This window comes from Benincasa hispida, chromosome 12, assembly GCF_009727055.1.
Source record: "Benincasa hispida cultivar B227 chromosome 12, ASM972705v1, whole genome shotgun sequence".
NCBI classification, from domain to species: Eukaryota; Viridiplantae; Streptophyta; class Magnoliopsida; order Cucurbitales; family Cucurbitaceae; genus Benincasa; species Benincasa hispida.
The window spans coordinates 65,951,555-65,968,973 of NC_052360.1; the positions used below are offsets into that span (position 1 = coordinate 65,951,555).

At 32.2% G+C, this 17,419-nt stretch overlaps 1 protein-coding gene and 1 long non-coding RNA gene across 2 annotated transcripts; one reads left to right on the top strand and one right to left on the bottom strand.

The window, feature by feature from the left end:
* Positions 1 to 337: 337 nt before the first annotated feature.
* LOC120068340 (phloretin 4'-O-glucosyltransferase-like) lies at positions 338 to 2,206 on the bottom strand. The gene is made up of 2 exons (XM_039020078.1): positions 1,384 to 2,206; positions 338 to 1,072 (listed from the first exon to the last, which is right to left on the bottom strand). Exons 1-2 carry the CDS (start codon positions 2,187 to 2,189, stop codon positions 478 to 480), a joined length of 1,401 nt encoding a protein of 466 aa, XP_038876006.1. The 5' UTR covers positions 2,190 to 2,206; the 3' UTR covers positions 338 to 477.
* Positions 2,207 to 8,786: 6,580 nt separating this feature from the next.
* Positions 8,787 to 10,146, top strand: LOC120068342. The gene is made up of 3 exons (XR_005479172.1): positions 8,787 to 9,324; positions 9,472 to 9,501; positions 9,866 to 10,146. It is a non-coding gene; the product is annotated as an uncharacterized LOC120068342 (long non-coding RNA).
* Positions 10,147 to 17,419: the final 7,273 nt, after the last annotated feature.

Below are 17,419 nucleotides of genomic sequence, written 5' to 3' on the forward strand. Positions count from 1 at the left end.
TTATCAAGAAGAGTACTTCCAAATGAAAAATATTTGATTGAGTGGATCATGAATTATACCAATGGTTTTAGCAATACCCATCCAAATTGTGTAACCAAAATTTGTGGCATCTCTCATGTGACAAACTCAGCCTAGTGTTTCTTATCCAATATTGTAATCTTTTTTGTGGTTACATAGTACAAAAATCAAATTTTTATTAAAAAAATATGACAAATTTTCATTAGGTAATTACGTGAACTACACAAAAATAGATGCAGTCGAGCCAACATGTACCTAAATAATTTTTCCTTTTTAAATCCGTTTTTAATTAATTTCTCGATTGTATGGTTAAAATGGGTGCATTGAATACTATATTCTCCTTATTCACTCTAGAAATTTATCTTTGTAAATATTAATAAATCTGAGATATAGTCGAACCCCACACTATTTTAAAACAAGAAATTTTCTTGCATGGGTAGGGCCTTAAATCATCAATATCTAAGAACAAACTTGATCCACAAAAGCCTTTAAATTGGCACATGATGAACCACCCTCACTAGTAGCTTCCCTAGCCAACTTCTTCCATTTCATAGCATTCCTCCTTATTTCTTCCCCTTTCTCTGAATTTCCCATCACCAACTCCAAACACCTCTCTATCTCCTCTCCCTTAACCACGCCGTCCTCCGCCACCTTTAACCTCACTCCGGTCTCCGACAAGTCCTGGACAATCTTGGCATTGGTCGCTTGATCGGTCCATTGTGGAAGCGTCACGGTCGGAATGCCGCAAGCCAGACTCTCCAAACAAGAATTCCAACCACAGTGTGTGAGAAAGCAGCCTGTGGCTGGGCTTGATAGAACCTCAAGTTGGGAACACCATGAAACTATCTTGCCTTGAGTTTCTAGTTTCTCTTTAAAGCTTAATGCATCTTCTTTTTCTTCTTCAATGTCTCGGATAACCCATAAAAATGGTCGCTTTGTGCTTAATAATCCTCTTGCTATCTCCTCTTTCTGTTGCTTTGATAATGTCGAAATGCTTCCCGATGATACGTAAATGACGGATGCTTTAGGTTTTGAATTCAACCAGTCGATATAACTGTTATTTCAAATTTGAAAGTTCATAAATAAAAATCAACATTTCCAAATTATGCATTTCATTTTAACATAAAGCTTGTTTTGAAAAAATTAAATTCCGTTTAATAACGATTTCGTTTTTGTTGTAGGTTAAAGAAATTTATATATGTTTATTTTTTTAACATAGTCTAAAGTAGTGTTTATAAGTCTAAAATTTTAAAAACTAAAAATAAAAAATAAAAAAATTTTAAACAAGATTTAATGGGTAAATTTTTATCATTTTCTGTCAACTTAAGCTTTTGAGTTGAATTGTAATTGGACGATAAATCACACCTGCTAGTAGATCGGAATAGATCACATCCAGATGAGACTTCTGATGGGTCATGTCCGTCAAGAAAAGCGGATGGAATCAATGGCCCAATAGGCATCAAATGAAATTTCTTAATCGCTCTCACTGCATCCTTCTCCAATTCCTCAAACGTGTTGATTAAAACCTTTGGATTGCTCTCTTCCTCTAGTAATTCAAATTGCCTCCTAAATATTGGGAGTGCAAAATCGTAAACATCTGAACTCCCAAAAAATGATGGAAGGTCACGAGCACTCAACAATGGAAGCCCAGGTAATTTAATACTCATGGAATTAGGATCATCACTAGAAATAATTCTTTGAATTTCGTCGTAATATCCATTGTTGTAATAGTAATACAAAGCGAAAACGACTGCCGGTTGAATCCAAAGAAGAACAGACGGAATGTCGAGGGAACGTGCCACTGTAGCCACCCAAGGAAGGAGTATGGAATACACAATACAAGTGAAGGGTTGGCCTTTGTTTCTACTTTCCTCGATTATATTCTTCAAAGCTTCAGAACCGCAACGCTCGAGCTCTGACATGAAACGATTGACGTCGTCACCAGGTTTGAAACCGTCGTCGTAGCCATCGGAGAAGGAGGTGAACGAGAGATGGGGGAGAGTCGGGGTTTGGCCAATGCGGCGGTAGGCGGAGAGAGAGGTGAGGAAGGTGACGTGGACGTCGCCGTGGCGGGTGAGGCGCCTGGCGAATTGGAGGGTAGGGTTGATGTGCCCTTGAGCGCAATATGTTACTAATAGGACACGGTGGGGATGGGGTGTTGTGGTCTTCATGTTGATATGATAAGAACTCTAAAATGGGTGAGTTTCCTTTTTATAAGAATTATTGATGAAGATTTGCAAGTGTTAGGAATGACATTTGCTATGACGATTTTTACGATATTTTGTGACATTTGCTATGACGGATTTGATTTGGAGTTTGTGCAATTTTTCTTTTTGGAAGGTGGCTCTTTTGCGGTCATGATTTTCAAGCACGTGGCCTTGTAAAAAATTCAAAAATGGAAGCCATATGTTTTCCTTGGCCTAAAAATGGTGTTAGTATTTATTTTTTTCAACAAATTATAAATTTTTGGGAAAATTTTCTAGTTTAACATATTTTTAAATATAGCAAAATGTCATAGTCTATCACAGTCATTACTGATAGATTATGACATTTTGCTATAATTGTAAATAAGTTAATTCATTTTTCTTTATTTAAAAACAATCATAATTTTTATGTATACTACAAAATTGGTAAAGTTTCGATGCAAAATAATATTGAAATGCTACTAATTTTGTCATAATCGAGTAAGCTTTAATGAAGTTATTCAATGGTTAACTTTTTGTATGGATGTAATTTAAATTTGTCTAAAACTTGATATTATTAAAATTAATGCGGTTACGAACAGTCTATTTAATAACGTTTTCGTTTCTTATTTCTATTTATCATTAAGAAAAAAATGATTTGTTTCATATTCATTCCTATTTTTTATTTCTAAATTTCAAAAGACATTTTTTAAAATGGGCCAAATTTGATAAACAACCAAAATTTGTCAAGAAGACCTTTGGTTGCATTGGTACTTGCACTGTATTTATAGCTCCTTCTTCACTGTGGGTTCAAATCCCTTGTGTTTTCTTTTTCTTTTTATTTTTTAATAGTTCTTTTTTCTTTCATTTTTCTTTTTACTTTTTTATTAATATTTCTTTTTCTCTTCTCTTTTTCTTCTTTACTTTTTGAAAATATTTCTTTTATTTCTTAATTTTGAAATACTTATATATTAGTTTAACTTTTAATTTCAAATTTTCTAATATTTATATTTATATAGTATTTTAATTTCAAATAGACATATTTAAATATTTTTTTTGAATTTTTAATTTCAAATTTTACAATATACATGTTGGTATAATATTTTTATTTTTTATCTTTTATTTTTAGTACATTGAAACGGGTTAGAATTTTACAATATAATTTGTGTTTGCTAAAACATTCGTTTAGCTTTTGTGTAATATTTTACAACCACAATATTTACTTAATAATATAATTGAATTGGATTTGAGTCGACATCATTTAAGAAAAATAATTTATGTGAGAAATGATATTGTAAATCAAAACGGAGCAACATATGAAAGATATAAATAATTGTATTATTGTTGTTAATTTTACGTGGAGACTTATTTGTACTTGATAATGTAAATGTTTATATAATTATTTTGTATATTTTAATGTGTGTTATATATTTTTTTTATTTTTCATTAATTAAATTATATTTAAACTATAAAATAAAGGAAAAAGTAAGGGAAAGATGCAATAAATTAAAAAGCAAAAAATCGTTACCAAATAAGTTTATGCTTCTATTTTTTTAGAAACAAGAAACAAAAGTAGTTATCAAACATATTTTTGTTTCTAGTTCTTAAGAAACAAGAAATAAGAAATAAGAAACAGGAAGCAAAAAAACAAGGAACATGAAATGAGAATATTATCAAACGGCCCGAAGATTTTCACTTAGCCATTTCACATTAGTTCTTACTAAATCCCTTGCGTTTGACCCTGGACTTACCAAGAAACTTGAGTTGGATTTATACTTGGGGTTCTTTTTAAGAAAACTTGTACTTAACTAGGACTAAATTTATGCATGAATCATTGAATCTTATCCTAATTACATCACTTTACAACATAATCAACGTATCCAGTCGTAAAAGCAACAAGTTTTTGGCTGTTGCCAGGGATTTAGGTAACGTAACTAATTTTGATTTGGTTTATTGAACTTTTTTTTTTGTAGGACTTTCAATCATTGGAGTATTACAGGCTGAGCTTGAGTTTGTAAACTTTTTATGAGCAAAGAAGGAACTTCTGAGCCCATATTTGATCCGGAGATTGAGAGAACCTTTCGTCAAAGAAACAAATATAATAAAAGACAAAGATAAAGGCAAAGACAACTAGAACAACTAGAATTTGGCTCAACAATTGGCAAATGCTACCACCAATCTCATCCTTATGGCGAATAATAGCACACAACCAATGGATGAATACGCCTCACCCATCCTATATGATTTCTCGTCCGGAATTTATATATCCAACTCATGACGGAACCAGATTCGAAATGAAATTTGTTATGTAGCAAATGTTGCAAACTGCTGGGCAGTTTGGTGGTTCTTGCATAGAAGATCCTCATGGACATTTGAAACACTTCCTAGAAATGTGTAACTCATTTGTGATTCATGGAATCACGCTTGGAACAATAAGACCATCCTTGTTTCCATATTCTCTAAGGGATGATACTAAGCAATGGGTGAACTCTTTTGAACCCGTCGAAGTGACAATCTAGGAGAAATTTTCGGAAAAATTTATGCAGAAGTATTTCCCCCAACTGTCGACGCAAGGCGACGAAGGGAAATTATGAACTTTGAATAAGGAGACTTTCTTTTTATTTTAATAAAATATAAGAAAAATACCTTTTTAGTCCCTGAATTTTGAAGAATAGGTGTATTTGGTCTCTCATGTTTCAAATTAGCTATATTAGTCGTTGAATTTTTAAGAATATGTTTAAAAAGTCTCTCTATAATATATTCATTAAATTTAAATAGAAAATTTATAAGATGGCTTACATGGCAAGATGACATGAAAAAGAAAAATATATTTTTAATATTTTTCCTCATCTTTCTTATTTCTCCTTTTCTCTCCTCTCTTGTTCTCTCTCCTTCCCTCCCTCGAGGTCGATGTAACCAAGTGTGACTTAGAAAGCACCTAGCAACAACCTAACGTTTCTCTGTACTCAAGATAGAGATTGGGATAGTTCATCCACTGCTCTCTTTCTGACAGATTGAACTAATTGATATCTAATCTTAGAATCAGGGGATTAGTGTGTTTGGGTCTGTGTTTCGACTGTGCACCTTCTAAGATCCTTTTATATAGTTGTGTAAGCTTAATACTTCTCTCTTCATTTGCTTAGTCAGCAGCGGCTTCTTCCACTTCAAGGCCCTAATAATGGAATGGTAATCCAATGACGACTATACTAGGAAAAATTGACTGTTTAAGACCGGAATTTCTCTCCATTGCCAAATCTTTGGAAAGAACTATAAAAAATCCGGAAAAACCCCAACCCTCCGCCTATTTTTTGTCATTTTCTTGACATTTTTCTTTAAAATTACCAATTAATTGACTTTTTTTAAATAAAAATGTTAAGTAATTAGAATTGCAAACGTCAAGAAATATGATTTTTCTAGTAGTGTTCCTTCCTCTTTCTTATGTCTCCCTCTCGCTCCTCTTTTTTTTTTCTTTCTAAAATTAATTAATTAATTAATTTTTTTAAGTTCTTTCCAAAGATTTGACAATGGAGAGGGAACGAGAGAGGAAGGAAATATATATATCTTTTGATTTTTCTCGTATTTATCTTTTTTAAATAACATCGACATGATTGTTTTTTTCCTTTGAAAATACTTGACAACTTTTCTTTTGCTTTGCCATATTTTTTTTTTTTTGTCATGGAAAAGATATTTATTTTGTTTTTTTCTTTCAATAATCAACCTTCTCATCTAATAATAGAAATAAGACCTTTTATTTTGGATAACGATTTCAGAGATGCCCTACTTAGTCTATCGGATAAATTGATTGCCCCATATATATGAAGTCTCGAGATTTCTCACAAAAGTTAGAATTTAGACAAATAACTTTATAAAATTTGATGAATAGTTTCTATTATCGGATAAGGTCCTCATAAATATTCATATTATTCGGACTATTTATGAGATCGGTTTGATCAAACTATAAAGATTTAAATTTTAATTATTAAATTTGGGGTTAAATTTTTACTTCTCTAAATTATATGTGCCAAATTTACAATTTAACCTATTTTTTTAATACTCTAACCAAATATAGCTTGTGATGTTTTCATTTGAAAATATCATATATATATATATATGTTGATAAATCTGTTAGGGTATTTATGTTACAAAAAATTTGAAGTTTTGACACTTGAGTATGAGACCTTTTATAAAAAAAAAATTCTATGGAAAACATTTGTTTATCTTCATGTTTAATCTTGTAGGGCCCATTTCAGAAATATTAGGTTTTTAGTTCTTGTATTTCTTTTTTTACCTATTAATTAGTTTGTCACATAATGTATATTTCTACCTTTTAAAAAATTAAGTCAAATTTTTAAAAATAAAAAGAATGTTGTGAAATTGAGAAATACAACGGAGACGGATATGAAAAAAATATAATATAATAATAATAATAAATAAACATAATATATAATATAATAAAATAATTAAAACTATAAAATAATTTAAAATTATGAAAATTTAGTGGAAATTTGAAGTGAATTTCTCACTAATGTATACGATTTTAAGATCCACAAAATATCACTACAAATTGGCAAGTAGGATGTGGTCTTACATGGACACCAAGCATAAAAACTACAAGGCACATGAACATAATGAAGATTGACACATGACTTTTAGACACTAAGCAATGAACATCTATTTTTTTTATAATATTTATAATACTCCCCTTAGATGACCATATATATATGAAATATGTCTCAAATTTTACTAGAAAAAACCCAATGGGAAAAAACCATAATGAAGTAAAAGAGTACATATTTCATATAATATATACTCCTAAAAGAATACAGTATATTTACTCCCCCTTATGAAAACATCACTTAAGATCTCTGAGTTCGTCGCATTCCAATGTTGTGTACCAATTTTTCAAAAGTTGTAGTTGGTAATGACTTTGTAAATAAGTCTGCCAGGTTATCATTCGACCAAATTTGTTGTACAGCGATGTCGCCATTTTCTTCAAGATCATGAGTGTAGAAAAGTTTCTGTGAAATATGTTTTGTTCTATCTCCTTTAATATGTCCTCCTTTGATTTGAGCTATGCAAATTGTGTTGTCTTCATATAATATTGTTGGAAGATTTTTATTAGAAGACAAGCTACATGTTTCATGAATGTGCCGAGTCATTGATCTTAGCCATAACCATTCTCTACTAGTCTCGTGAATTGCAAGAATTTCAGCATGATTTGAGGAAGTGGCCATTATGGTCTATTTCATCGATTGCCATGATATAGCAGTTCCTCCACATGTAAACAGATAACTTGTTTGAAATCTAGCTTTGTGTGAATCAGATAAATATCCATAATCCGCATAATCAACCAGGTCAAAATTTGATTTATTTGAATAAATCAAATCCATATCGTTTGTTCTTCGGAGATAATGGAGTACATGCTAATTCCGTTCCAATATCTCGAAGAAGAATTATATCTACCTAATAAATTTACTGAAAATGCAATATCTGGTCTTGTATTATTAGCAAGATATATAAGTGTACCAATTGGATTAACATATGGTACTTCAGGACTAATAAGTTCTCCATTATCGTCTTAAGGTCAATATATATCTTTTTTTATATTTAATGAATGGACTTCTATTGAAATATTTAATGGATGTGCTTTGTGCATATAAAATTTTTTCAAATTTTTTCTTGTATAAGTTGACTGATGAATAAATATTTCATCTGTTAAATGCCTAATTTGCAAACCAAGGCAAAATTTTGTTTTTACAAGATCTTTCATCTCAAGTTCTTTATTTAAGATACTCTATTTCCTTTGAAAATTCTTCAAAAGTTCCAATTATATTTAAGTCATCAATATATACAATTATAATAGCAAATCCTTATTGTGATTTCTTTATAAAAACACATGGACATATTGGATTATTTTGATATCATTCTTTCAATAAATATTCACTCAAGTGATTGTACCATATCCGTCCTGATTTTTTCAATCTATATAGTGATCTCTTTAACTTTATTGAATACAATTTTCGGGAATTTGATGTATATTTTTCAGGCACCTAAAATCTTTATGGGATTCTCATGTAAATATCATTATCAAGAGATCCATATAAATATGTTGTGACTACATCCATAAGATGCTTATCTAGATTTTCATACATAGTCAGACCAATTAAATATCTTAGTGTAATTGTATCTGAGAATACAATACCAGGTCTTTGTGAAAAACCTTGTGACCTCATTATTTTTATTTCATTTACTCACAAATACCCATTTATATTCCCCATTGCTTCTTTCCATTGAAGCCAATCTTTTCTATGTCTATGTTCTTCAATAAACTTTGGTTCAGGGTCCTCATTTTTAGATATAATATCACTACAAGAAATTTGGTCTTTTATGTCGGTTGGAAAAACTAAAAACGGATGTATAGTGTTGGTTTTTTTTTTTTTTTTTTTTTTTTTTTTTTTAAGTTGATCCTTAACATCGATTTTAAACTGACATTAAAGTTCGGTTTTAACTGACATTGAAGATCCCCATCTATTTTTTTAGTAAAATATCCTCTCTCTCTTTCATTTTTCTAATAATTTTCTTCTCTTTCCTTTCTTACTTCTCTCCTCTAAATCTTTCTTTGTTGCCTTCGATTTTCGACTTCACCTTCCAAATCCTCGTTGTCCTTCACGGATCTGGGTGGAGTTTGTTGTGGTCCGTTGATCGTAGGTGCAGATCCGGCCTTCATTTTTCGTCAATCATGTAACTTTGCTATAGATCCAACCTCTGCTCATCGGTCTGCATCTGTTTGTCATTCACGTGTAGGTCGTTCGCCATTCATGTGTAGTTCGTTTGCCATTCATGTGTAGTTTGTTTGCCGCGCCTCGCTGTTTGCGTGTAGGTCGTTCGCCATTGGGTCGTCAACATGGGTCTAATATGCTCTTCGGTTTTTCGATCTACTTTTGGGTCTTCCGATCTGGTTGTCGGTCTGGTGATTTATCTCCGTTTGCCAGGTTCGACGCATTTGTCAGATCTATCGGTCTTAACTCAAATCTGTTCAAATCTTTGAATTCTGGGTCAGATCCGTTCAAGGTGGATTGAGTGATGCTGTTCACAATTTTTGGGTGGGTTGTTAGCTCGAAAGGTAAACTTTTTCGTAGCAAGATAGCTGGGCCAATTCCAATACTTTTTCTATTAACCCAAACATGCCCTTTTCCCATGCCTATTAAATCCACTATCACTGCTTGGCCAAAAATACCCCTTTTGATATATGAATTTAATCAAAATGCAGAATTATGGAGCACGGTTTGAGAATGCTGAGGTAGGAGTTCATGGTCCAGTCGAATTAATTGCTAATGGAGAAACCATAAGAGATTTATCAACTAATGAATGGGCTTACAAATTTGGTTTGGATGGTGAAAATTTTGAATTTTTCAACCCTGACCATAAATTTAAAAAGCCATGGCACTCTGATAAGAGATTTATCAACTTTGGTTTCTTTTATTTAGTTTTTTTTTCAACTTTTTCTTTCCATTCACTTAATGTAAAGTTTCATTTCTTGTTAAAAAAAGTCATCTCTTTCTCTCTAGCTATCTGCTGAAGTGAGTCACATTATTTTGCATTTAAACCATGTTGAAGCATATTAATGATCATAAACTTGCAATGTCTCCTCTTTTATGTTGTAGCCTAAGATTGATCGGGAGGCTGGTGGAAACAACGGTGTCTCATACAAGCAAATTCGTCTCGAAGACCTTTTCTTTCACATCTTCTCCTTGTAATATATGATAAAGTAAATTAACATGCAGTGGAAGAAAACAAAATCAATAACCACTCTAATTACACTTAATTTGAGTTTTAAAATATGCAATAATTTTTTTCAAAAGAAGTATTTCTGAGAACCAATACCTTTGATGAACCACTGAAATTCTTGCTTCTCCCTACGAATTATACCTTTAAATTCACAGTAAACCACCACAAAGATCTTCTCTAGTATTCTCTAACTTGGATTGAGAGGTGAAATCATTGGTGAATTGGGTTGAGAAGGGAGAGGGTTTTTGTGAGAAGAAAGACCAGAATTTCTCCAACTTTTCAACTTGCATTAGAGTCAAATTGAAGTCAATTACTTCAATTTATTGTGCATGACCATGCAATTGAGATTTGCAAAGATGATGCCAGGTGGATCAATACGTGGAAAAATCCAAATTTGGATTTTTCCACTTTCTAATTTTAATCAAATTTTAAAATGACATTTGATTAAATTAAATAAAGCTCAATTTATATAAAAATTGATTTTCAAATTCAATTTAATATTAAGTTTTATAATTTTGAATTTTCAAAAAATCCAAAATTTCAATTAATCAAATTGACAATTTTGAACACGAATTTCAAAATCGAATTTTATTAAATTGGATAATTAATTAAACTAATTTAATTAATTTAATTTAATATCATATTAAATTTTATATTTCACCTCATCAAATATTTAAATCATTATTTAAATATTTTCGAACTCTCCAATTTAGTTTAATTTCGATAAATTAAACGTTTAATTGTATCGAATATAATTAATCAAACCCTAAATTGAATTTGAACACTTCAAATTCAAAACTCTAATTTCGAATTTGAACATTTCAAATCTGCTCAATTTACTAATCCAAGATATAATTTTACGAACTAGTAGAGAGACCTTATGAACCTACAGATTATGAGCTCCAACGATTTAAGATTAATTGGCTAAACTTTTTAGATCGAATTAATCAATATTCGTCAACTACCGAGACACACTAGTATAGCTCGATAGTTGCATTCACCTCATTGTAGATATATTTCTATCCACTTTAACCATAATCAGTAAGTCAATCTTTCACCGGTTGTTCGTATTTACAACTAGGTCAAAATTATTGTTTTACCCCTATAAATATATCTTGCTCCTTAAGCTCCTAATGATCTTCTATTGAACAATTGATTTATAGTCCAACTAATAAACCATGACCCTCTCGATCATGAGAAGGTGGAGCCCCGTTGTTCAAGACCAGGAATCAGTACTTAAGAGAACAACCTATCTGCTAATCCTAAATTGGGTAGGAGTGAATTCCATCTTGCAGGATTATGTCCCTAGCTATTTATCCGGTCTTATCTCCAAAATGGGAGGCTTATTGAGCAGTGCTATTGGACTACACTCACTTATGTAGATCAAAGGTAATCCCGAATAAACAGAAGTTTATAGTTAGCTTAGGATTAAGATTGAGTTACCCTTGGTCATCAAATTTGAAAAAGTTAATTTTAACAATAAACAGTCGTTATAAAGAAAAGTGACTATTTCGAGGCCCGATTTTTATGCAAACTCATTGCATAGGATGCTTCCACTCACATGTCTCCATATGAATGATTTTGGGATCACATCATTTGTATCATTATACAAAGTGGGCTACATCCAATAGTGTCACTAGGATGAGGTACCCAATCTCATCCATATACTTATAAACCATTTTGGCTATATACTAAAACTTGATCCAGTTTATGTCTCCATATAAAGTTAAAGTATTCATAATATAGTCAAGATTCGTTTATTGGATTTTTGTAACATAATGCAATACCAATAACAATTTATTGAATGAAATACTCAATAATACTTTTGTTGATAAATAGAATATATTTTCAACATTTACAAACTGCGAGTTTTAGGACATTCCCAACATTCTCCCACTTGGACCAATATTCTGGTGAGTTAGAAATATATACAAATATATAATGTTTATAGTGTTGAGAAAATAGAGAGTAAGTACAATAAACTAGGGCATCTATATACCTTTGATATTCTCCCACTTGCCCTAGATTGTGAAGCTCGTAGTCCTAGTCCGATCAGGTGTCCCTCGAACACTTTAGCCGAGAGGGCCTTCGTAAATGGATCAACAAGATTATCTTCTGAGGCTATCTTCGTTACTATCAAGTCTCCTTGGTGTACTATCTCCCTGATAAGATGGTACTTTCTTTCTATATGTTTTTCGAGTTTGTGACTTCTCGGTTCCTTTGAATTGACAACTGCTCCACTGTTATCGCAATATAGAGTGATAGGCAGATGCATATTTGGAACTACTTCCAAATCTGTCAGGAACTTGCATAGCCACACTACTTCTTTAGTTGCTTCACATGCAACTACATATTTAGCTTCCATCGTGGAGTCAACGATACAACTCTGTTTGAAGAATCTACATCAGTCTGAAAATCAAAACTGGTGTATCCCGTAAGGATCAAATCCTTAGGCCCATACACGAGCATATAGTCTCTTGTTCTCGGAACATACTTGAGGATATCTTTAACAATAATCTAATGACTGTGTCCAGGGTTAGACTAGAACCTTCTGACAGTTCCAACTGCAAAGCATATGTCAGGACGTGTACATAACATAGCTCAGACTCCCAACTGCAAATGCATATGTAATTCTTTTCATTTCCTCAACTTCTTGAGGCATCCTAGGACACTGCTCCTTTGACAAATGAATTTCATGTCTAAAAGGTAACATACCCTTTTTGGAATTTTTCATTTTATACCTTGACAACATCTTGACAATATAAGATGCTTGAGATAGTGTTAGGATTCTGTTTTTGCGATTTCGAACAATTTGGATCTCAAGAACGTACTGAGTATCTCCTAAATCTTTCATTTGGAATTGCGATGATAGTTATCTCTTCACGCCAGCAAGGAAACTTGTCTCATTCTCAATGAGCAAGATATCATCAACATAAAGAACCAGGAAAGCTACAATTTTGTTGACTACCTTCTTGCAAACACAAGGTTCGTCAATATTCTATTCAAAGCCATAAGATTTGATCGCAGTATCAAACCTTATATTCCAGGATCTAGATACTTGTTTTAATCCATAAATGGACCTTTTAGGCTTACAAATCTTTTGTTATTGACCCTGTTCAGTGAACCCTTTTGGTTGAGACATGAAAATACTTTCATCAAGATGACCATTCAAAAAGGCTGTCTTGATATCCATTTTCCATATTTTATAGTCATAATATACGGAAATGGACAAAAGTAAATACTGTCAACATATTCATAGTCATAATCTTTTGTCCTAAACTCGCAGTCTACAAAAATTGTTAACATATTCTATTTTTCAATAAAAATATTATTGAGTATTTTATTCAATAAATTGTTATTGATATTGCATTCTGTTATAAAAATCCAATAAACGAATCCATGGCTATAAATATGAATACTTTAACTTTATGTGGCGACATAAAAGAGGATCAAATTTTAGTATATAGCCAAAAGGGTGTATAAGTATATGGATGAGATTGGGTACCTCATCCAGGTGACACTATTGGATGTGGCCCATTTTGTATACTGATACAAATGATGTGATCCCAAAATCATTCATGCGTAGACATGTGAATGAGAGCATCCTATGCAATGAGTTTGCATAAGACTAGACCTCAAAATAGTCATCTTTTCTTTATAACGACTGTTACTGTTAAAACTGACTATTTCAAACTCACTGACCTAGGGTAACTCGATCTTAATCCTAAGCTAACTATGAACTCCTGTTTATTCAAGATTATCCTTTGATTTGCATAGGTGAGAGTAGTCAACAACACTACTCAAGAAGCCTCCCATTTTAAGGATAAGACTGGATAGATAGCTGAGGTCATAGTTCTACAAGATGAAATTCACTCCTACCTGACTTAGGGTTAGCAGATAGGTTGTTCTCTTAAGCATTGATTCCTGGTCTTGAACAATGGGACCCCGCCCTCTCGTGATCGAGAAGGGCATGGTTTATAAGCTGGACCATAAACCAATTATTCAATAGAGGACCAGTGGGAGCTCAAGGAGCAAGATGTATTTACAAGGGTAAAATGGTAATTTTGACCTAGCTGTACATATGAATGACCTGTGAATGATTGACTTACTAATTATGAAAAATATGTCTACAGTGAGGAGAATGAAACTATCGAGCTATAGTGGTGTGTCTCGGTAGTTAATGAATATTGATTAATTTGGTCTAAAGAATTTAACAAATGAATCTCAAATCATTGGAACTCATGATCTGCACGTCTATAAGATCGTTTTAGTAGCTCGTAAAATATATCTTGGATTAACGTATTGTGCCAAATTAAAATGTTCAATTTTGAAATTAGGGTTTTTAATTTGAATTGTTCAAAATCAAATAAGGATTTGATTAATTATATTTGATATAATTAAAATGTTTAATTTGGTTTAAATTAAACGGAATCGGAGAGATTGTAATATTTAAATATTGATTTATATAAATAGATTCATGTGTGAATTAGGTGTTTGATTAATTTAATAATTGATATTAAATTATTATTTATTTAATTAATTAAAATTGTTTGATTAATTATTTAAATAAAACATATTCAATTTTTGAAAATAAAAAATTAGATTAGATTTAATTTTTAATTTAATGAAAATTAAAATTAAATTAAAAAAAATTGATTTTAACATGGAAAATTTCACTTTGAGTAGACTTATCCAACATTTCCTTTCTAATTGGGGTGTTTTCACCCAACTGAAACATCTAGCCCACTTATATTCAGTAGCTTGAGATGTCTTTAGGCTGAGGTTAAGATGCTTGCATGATTAACTTGCTTAAATTAATCTGATTTGATTAGACTTGAACACTCATGCAAGCTGAAGTACAGAAATCTGTTACTCCTCTCTAACCCTCCTCTTCCCTTCATCAAATTAAGCTCAATCTACGTTTCCACCACACAATCTAAATTAGAGGATAGTAAAGAATACCTTTATGGTAGTCCTTTGGCGTTTTGGAGAACCAATTTGAGTAGAGGAGCTGTGATTGAAGAGAATCTTCAAAGGTCTTATACTCATTGAAACTCTCTTCTGAAATTTTGTTTCAAATGTATGGTTTTAAACTCAAATTAAGTGTATTTAGAGTGCTTATTGATTTTGATTTCTTTTGCTGCATGTTGGTTTACTCTATCATAAGTTTCAAAAAATTACTTTGGATCTTAGTTTATTGGATTGAATTAATGCAATCTAAGCATTAATAAAATACTTCTTATTTTATTAGATATATATTTTGTCTTTACAAACTACAAGATACAATCGATTTAGGACATTAACTCCAATAGAGGCCTCATTATTCAAGATCTGAAAATGAATAGGACACTCGATTTAGGACACTATTCCTTACACTAAACGATTCCATGCCTGAAAGGTAATAAAGCCTTCTTGGAATTGTGCATCGAATATCTGACAAGCATCTTGTCAATATACAATGCCTGACAATACCAACGTTTCATTCTTACGATCCCTGATGATCTGGATCCCTAGAATAAACTGCACCTTACCCAAATCTTTCATTTGGAATTGGACGACTAGCCATTTCCTTACATTCGTCAGAAAGCCTACATCATTATCAACGAGTAGGATATCATCCACATAAGCATAAAGAAGCTACTAAGCTGTTGATGGTTTTCTTGTAAACACAAGTCTCATCAACATTTAGATCAAAGCCATAAGATTTGATCACGGTATCAAATCTTATATTCTAAGATCTAGTTGCTTGTTTCCGTCCTTAAATGGATCGATTAAGCTTGCAAACCTTGCTCTTGACCTTGTTCAATGAATCCTTCTAATTCAATGATCTCTTAAAGATTACCATTAAAAAATGCAGTATTGACATCCATTTGCCATATATCCTAGTCATAATATGTGGCTATAGATAAGAGAATTCGAATAGACTTTAATACGACAATAGCTGAGAAATTTTCTTTATAGTCTACTCTCTCAACCTAGGTATAACCCTTTGCCACTAGTTTAGCTTTAAAGGTGTATACCTTTCCATCTACATCCCTTTTTCTCTTGTAGATCCACTTGCAACCTATAGGTTCTACCCCATCAGGTTGATTTATAAGCTCCCAGACAAAATTGAAGTACATTGACTCCATTTTCTAATTCATGGCTTTAATCCATTCATCATCATCAATATTTTCCATTGCTTGTATGTAAGATAATGTATCCTCAACCTCATCATCAGATATGATGTCTTGGGCTTTTATTAACCCATGTAGCGAACAGTTGGGTTCACAACTCTCCCACTACGTTGAGGCAATCTCAATTCTTGAGATGGATTAGCTTGACTAGATGAACTTCAACAACTCTTGTTGAAGTCTCAATAGTATCATTAGAAATCTAACTTAAAACTATTTTTCTTCATGGTTTGTGGTTCCTCATGTGGTCTTCTTCCAAGAAGGTAGCATTTTTCAATACAAACACTTCATTTGGATCAAAGAAATACCACCTCTAATTTCCTTAGGGTAGCCTACAAATAGGCATACTCTCGAACGAGATTCCAACTTTTTGGGATTTGTCATGAGCACATGAGCTGGACATCTCCAAATCCTGAAGTAGCGTAAACTGTTGAGGTTGATGCCCTAAATTTCATAGGGTCCTATAGTTTGTAAACATTATTGAAGGCCTATAGTTTGTAAACATTGTTGAACAAACTCTTTATATATTTAATAATAAAATATTTGATATTTTATTCATTGTCTATAAAATATGTGATATTTTAGTTGCATTAACCACAAACCAATAAACTAACATCCAAGGTTATCTTTGTAACTTAAACATGTATGTAGAGACATACAGGTAGATCATATTTGAGTGATAACTTAAATGATCTATAGTAGATAGATAAGGCTGAGTACCTTATCCTGGTGATACTACGAGTATGGTTCGCTTTGTAGGTACTACAATTATTGTAAAGTGCTACAAATGATCTGATTCTGATCATTCATGTATTAGATATGTAAGCAGGGATATTCTATATAAAGGATTTTGTATAAGACCAAACCACGAAATGTTTAGTCTCATTATATAACACCGTTCATAATAGAGACTTACATTTCACCAGGATGACCATAGGTAACATGACCTGAGTCCTGAGTGAGTTATGAACTCCTGCCTATGAGGGCTGTCCTTTGATTTGTATGGATGATAGTGGCTAGATCGCCGACTCAAGAAGCCTACCATTTGGGTTTTCGTCTGATTGGGGAGCTGGGAACACAGCTATATAAGATGTAATTCACTCCTTCCCCGAGGCAGGGGTAAGTAGATAAATTGCTCCCTTAAGGGCTGATTCCGGGTCTTGAACAATGTGATGCCACACCCTCTCCTGGACCGAGAGGGGTTTAGTCATAGTAGGACTATGATCTATTGTTCATTAAAGAGATCAGTGGTACTTA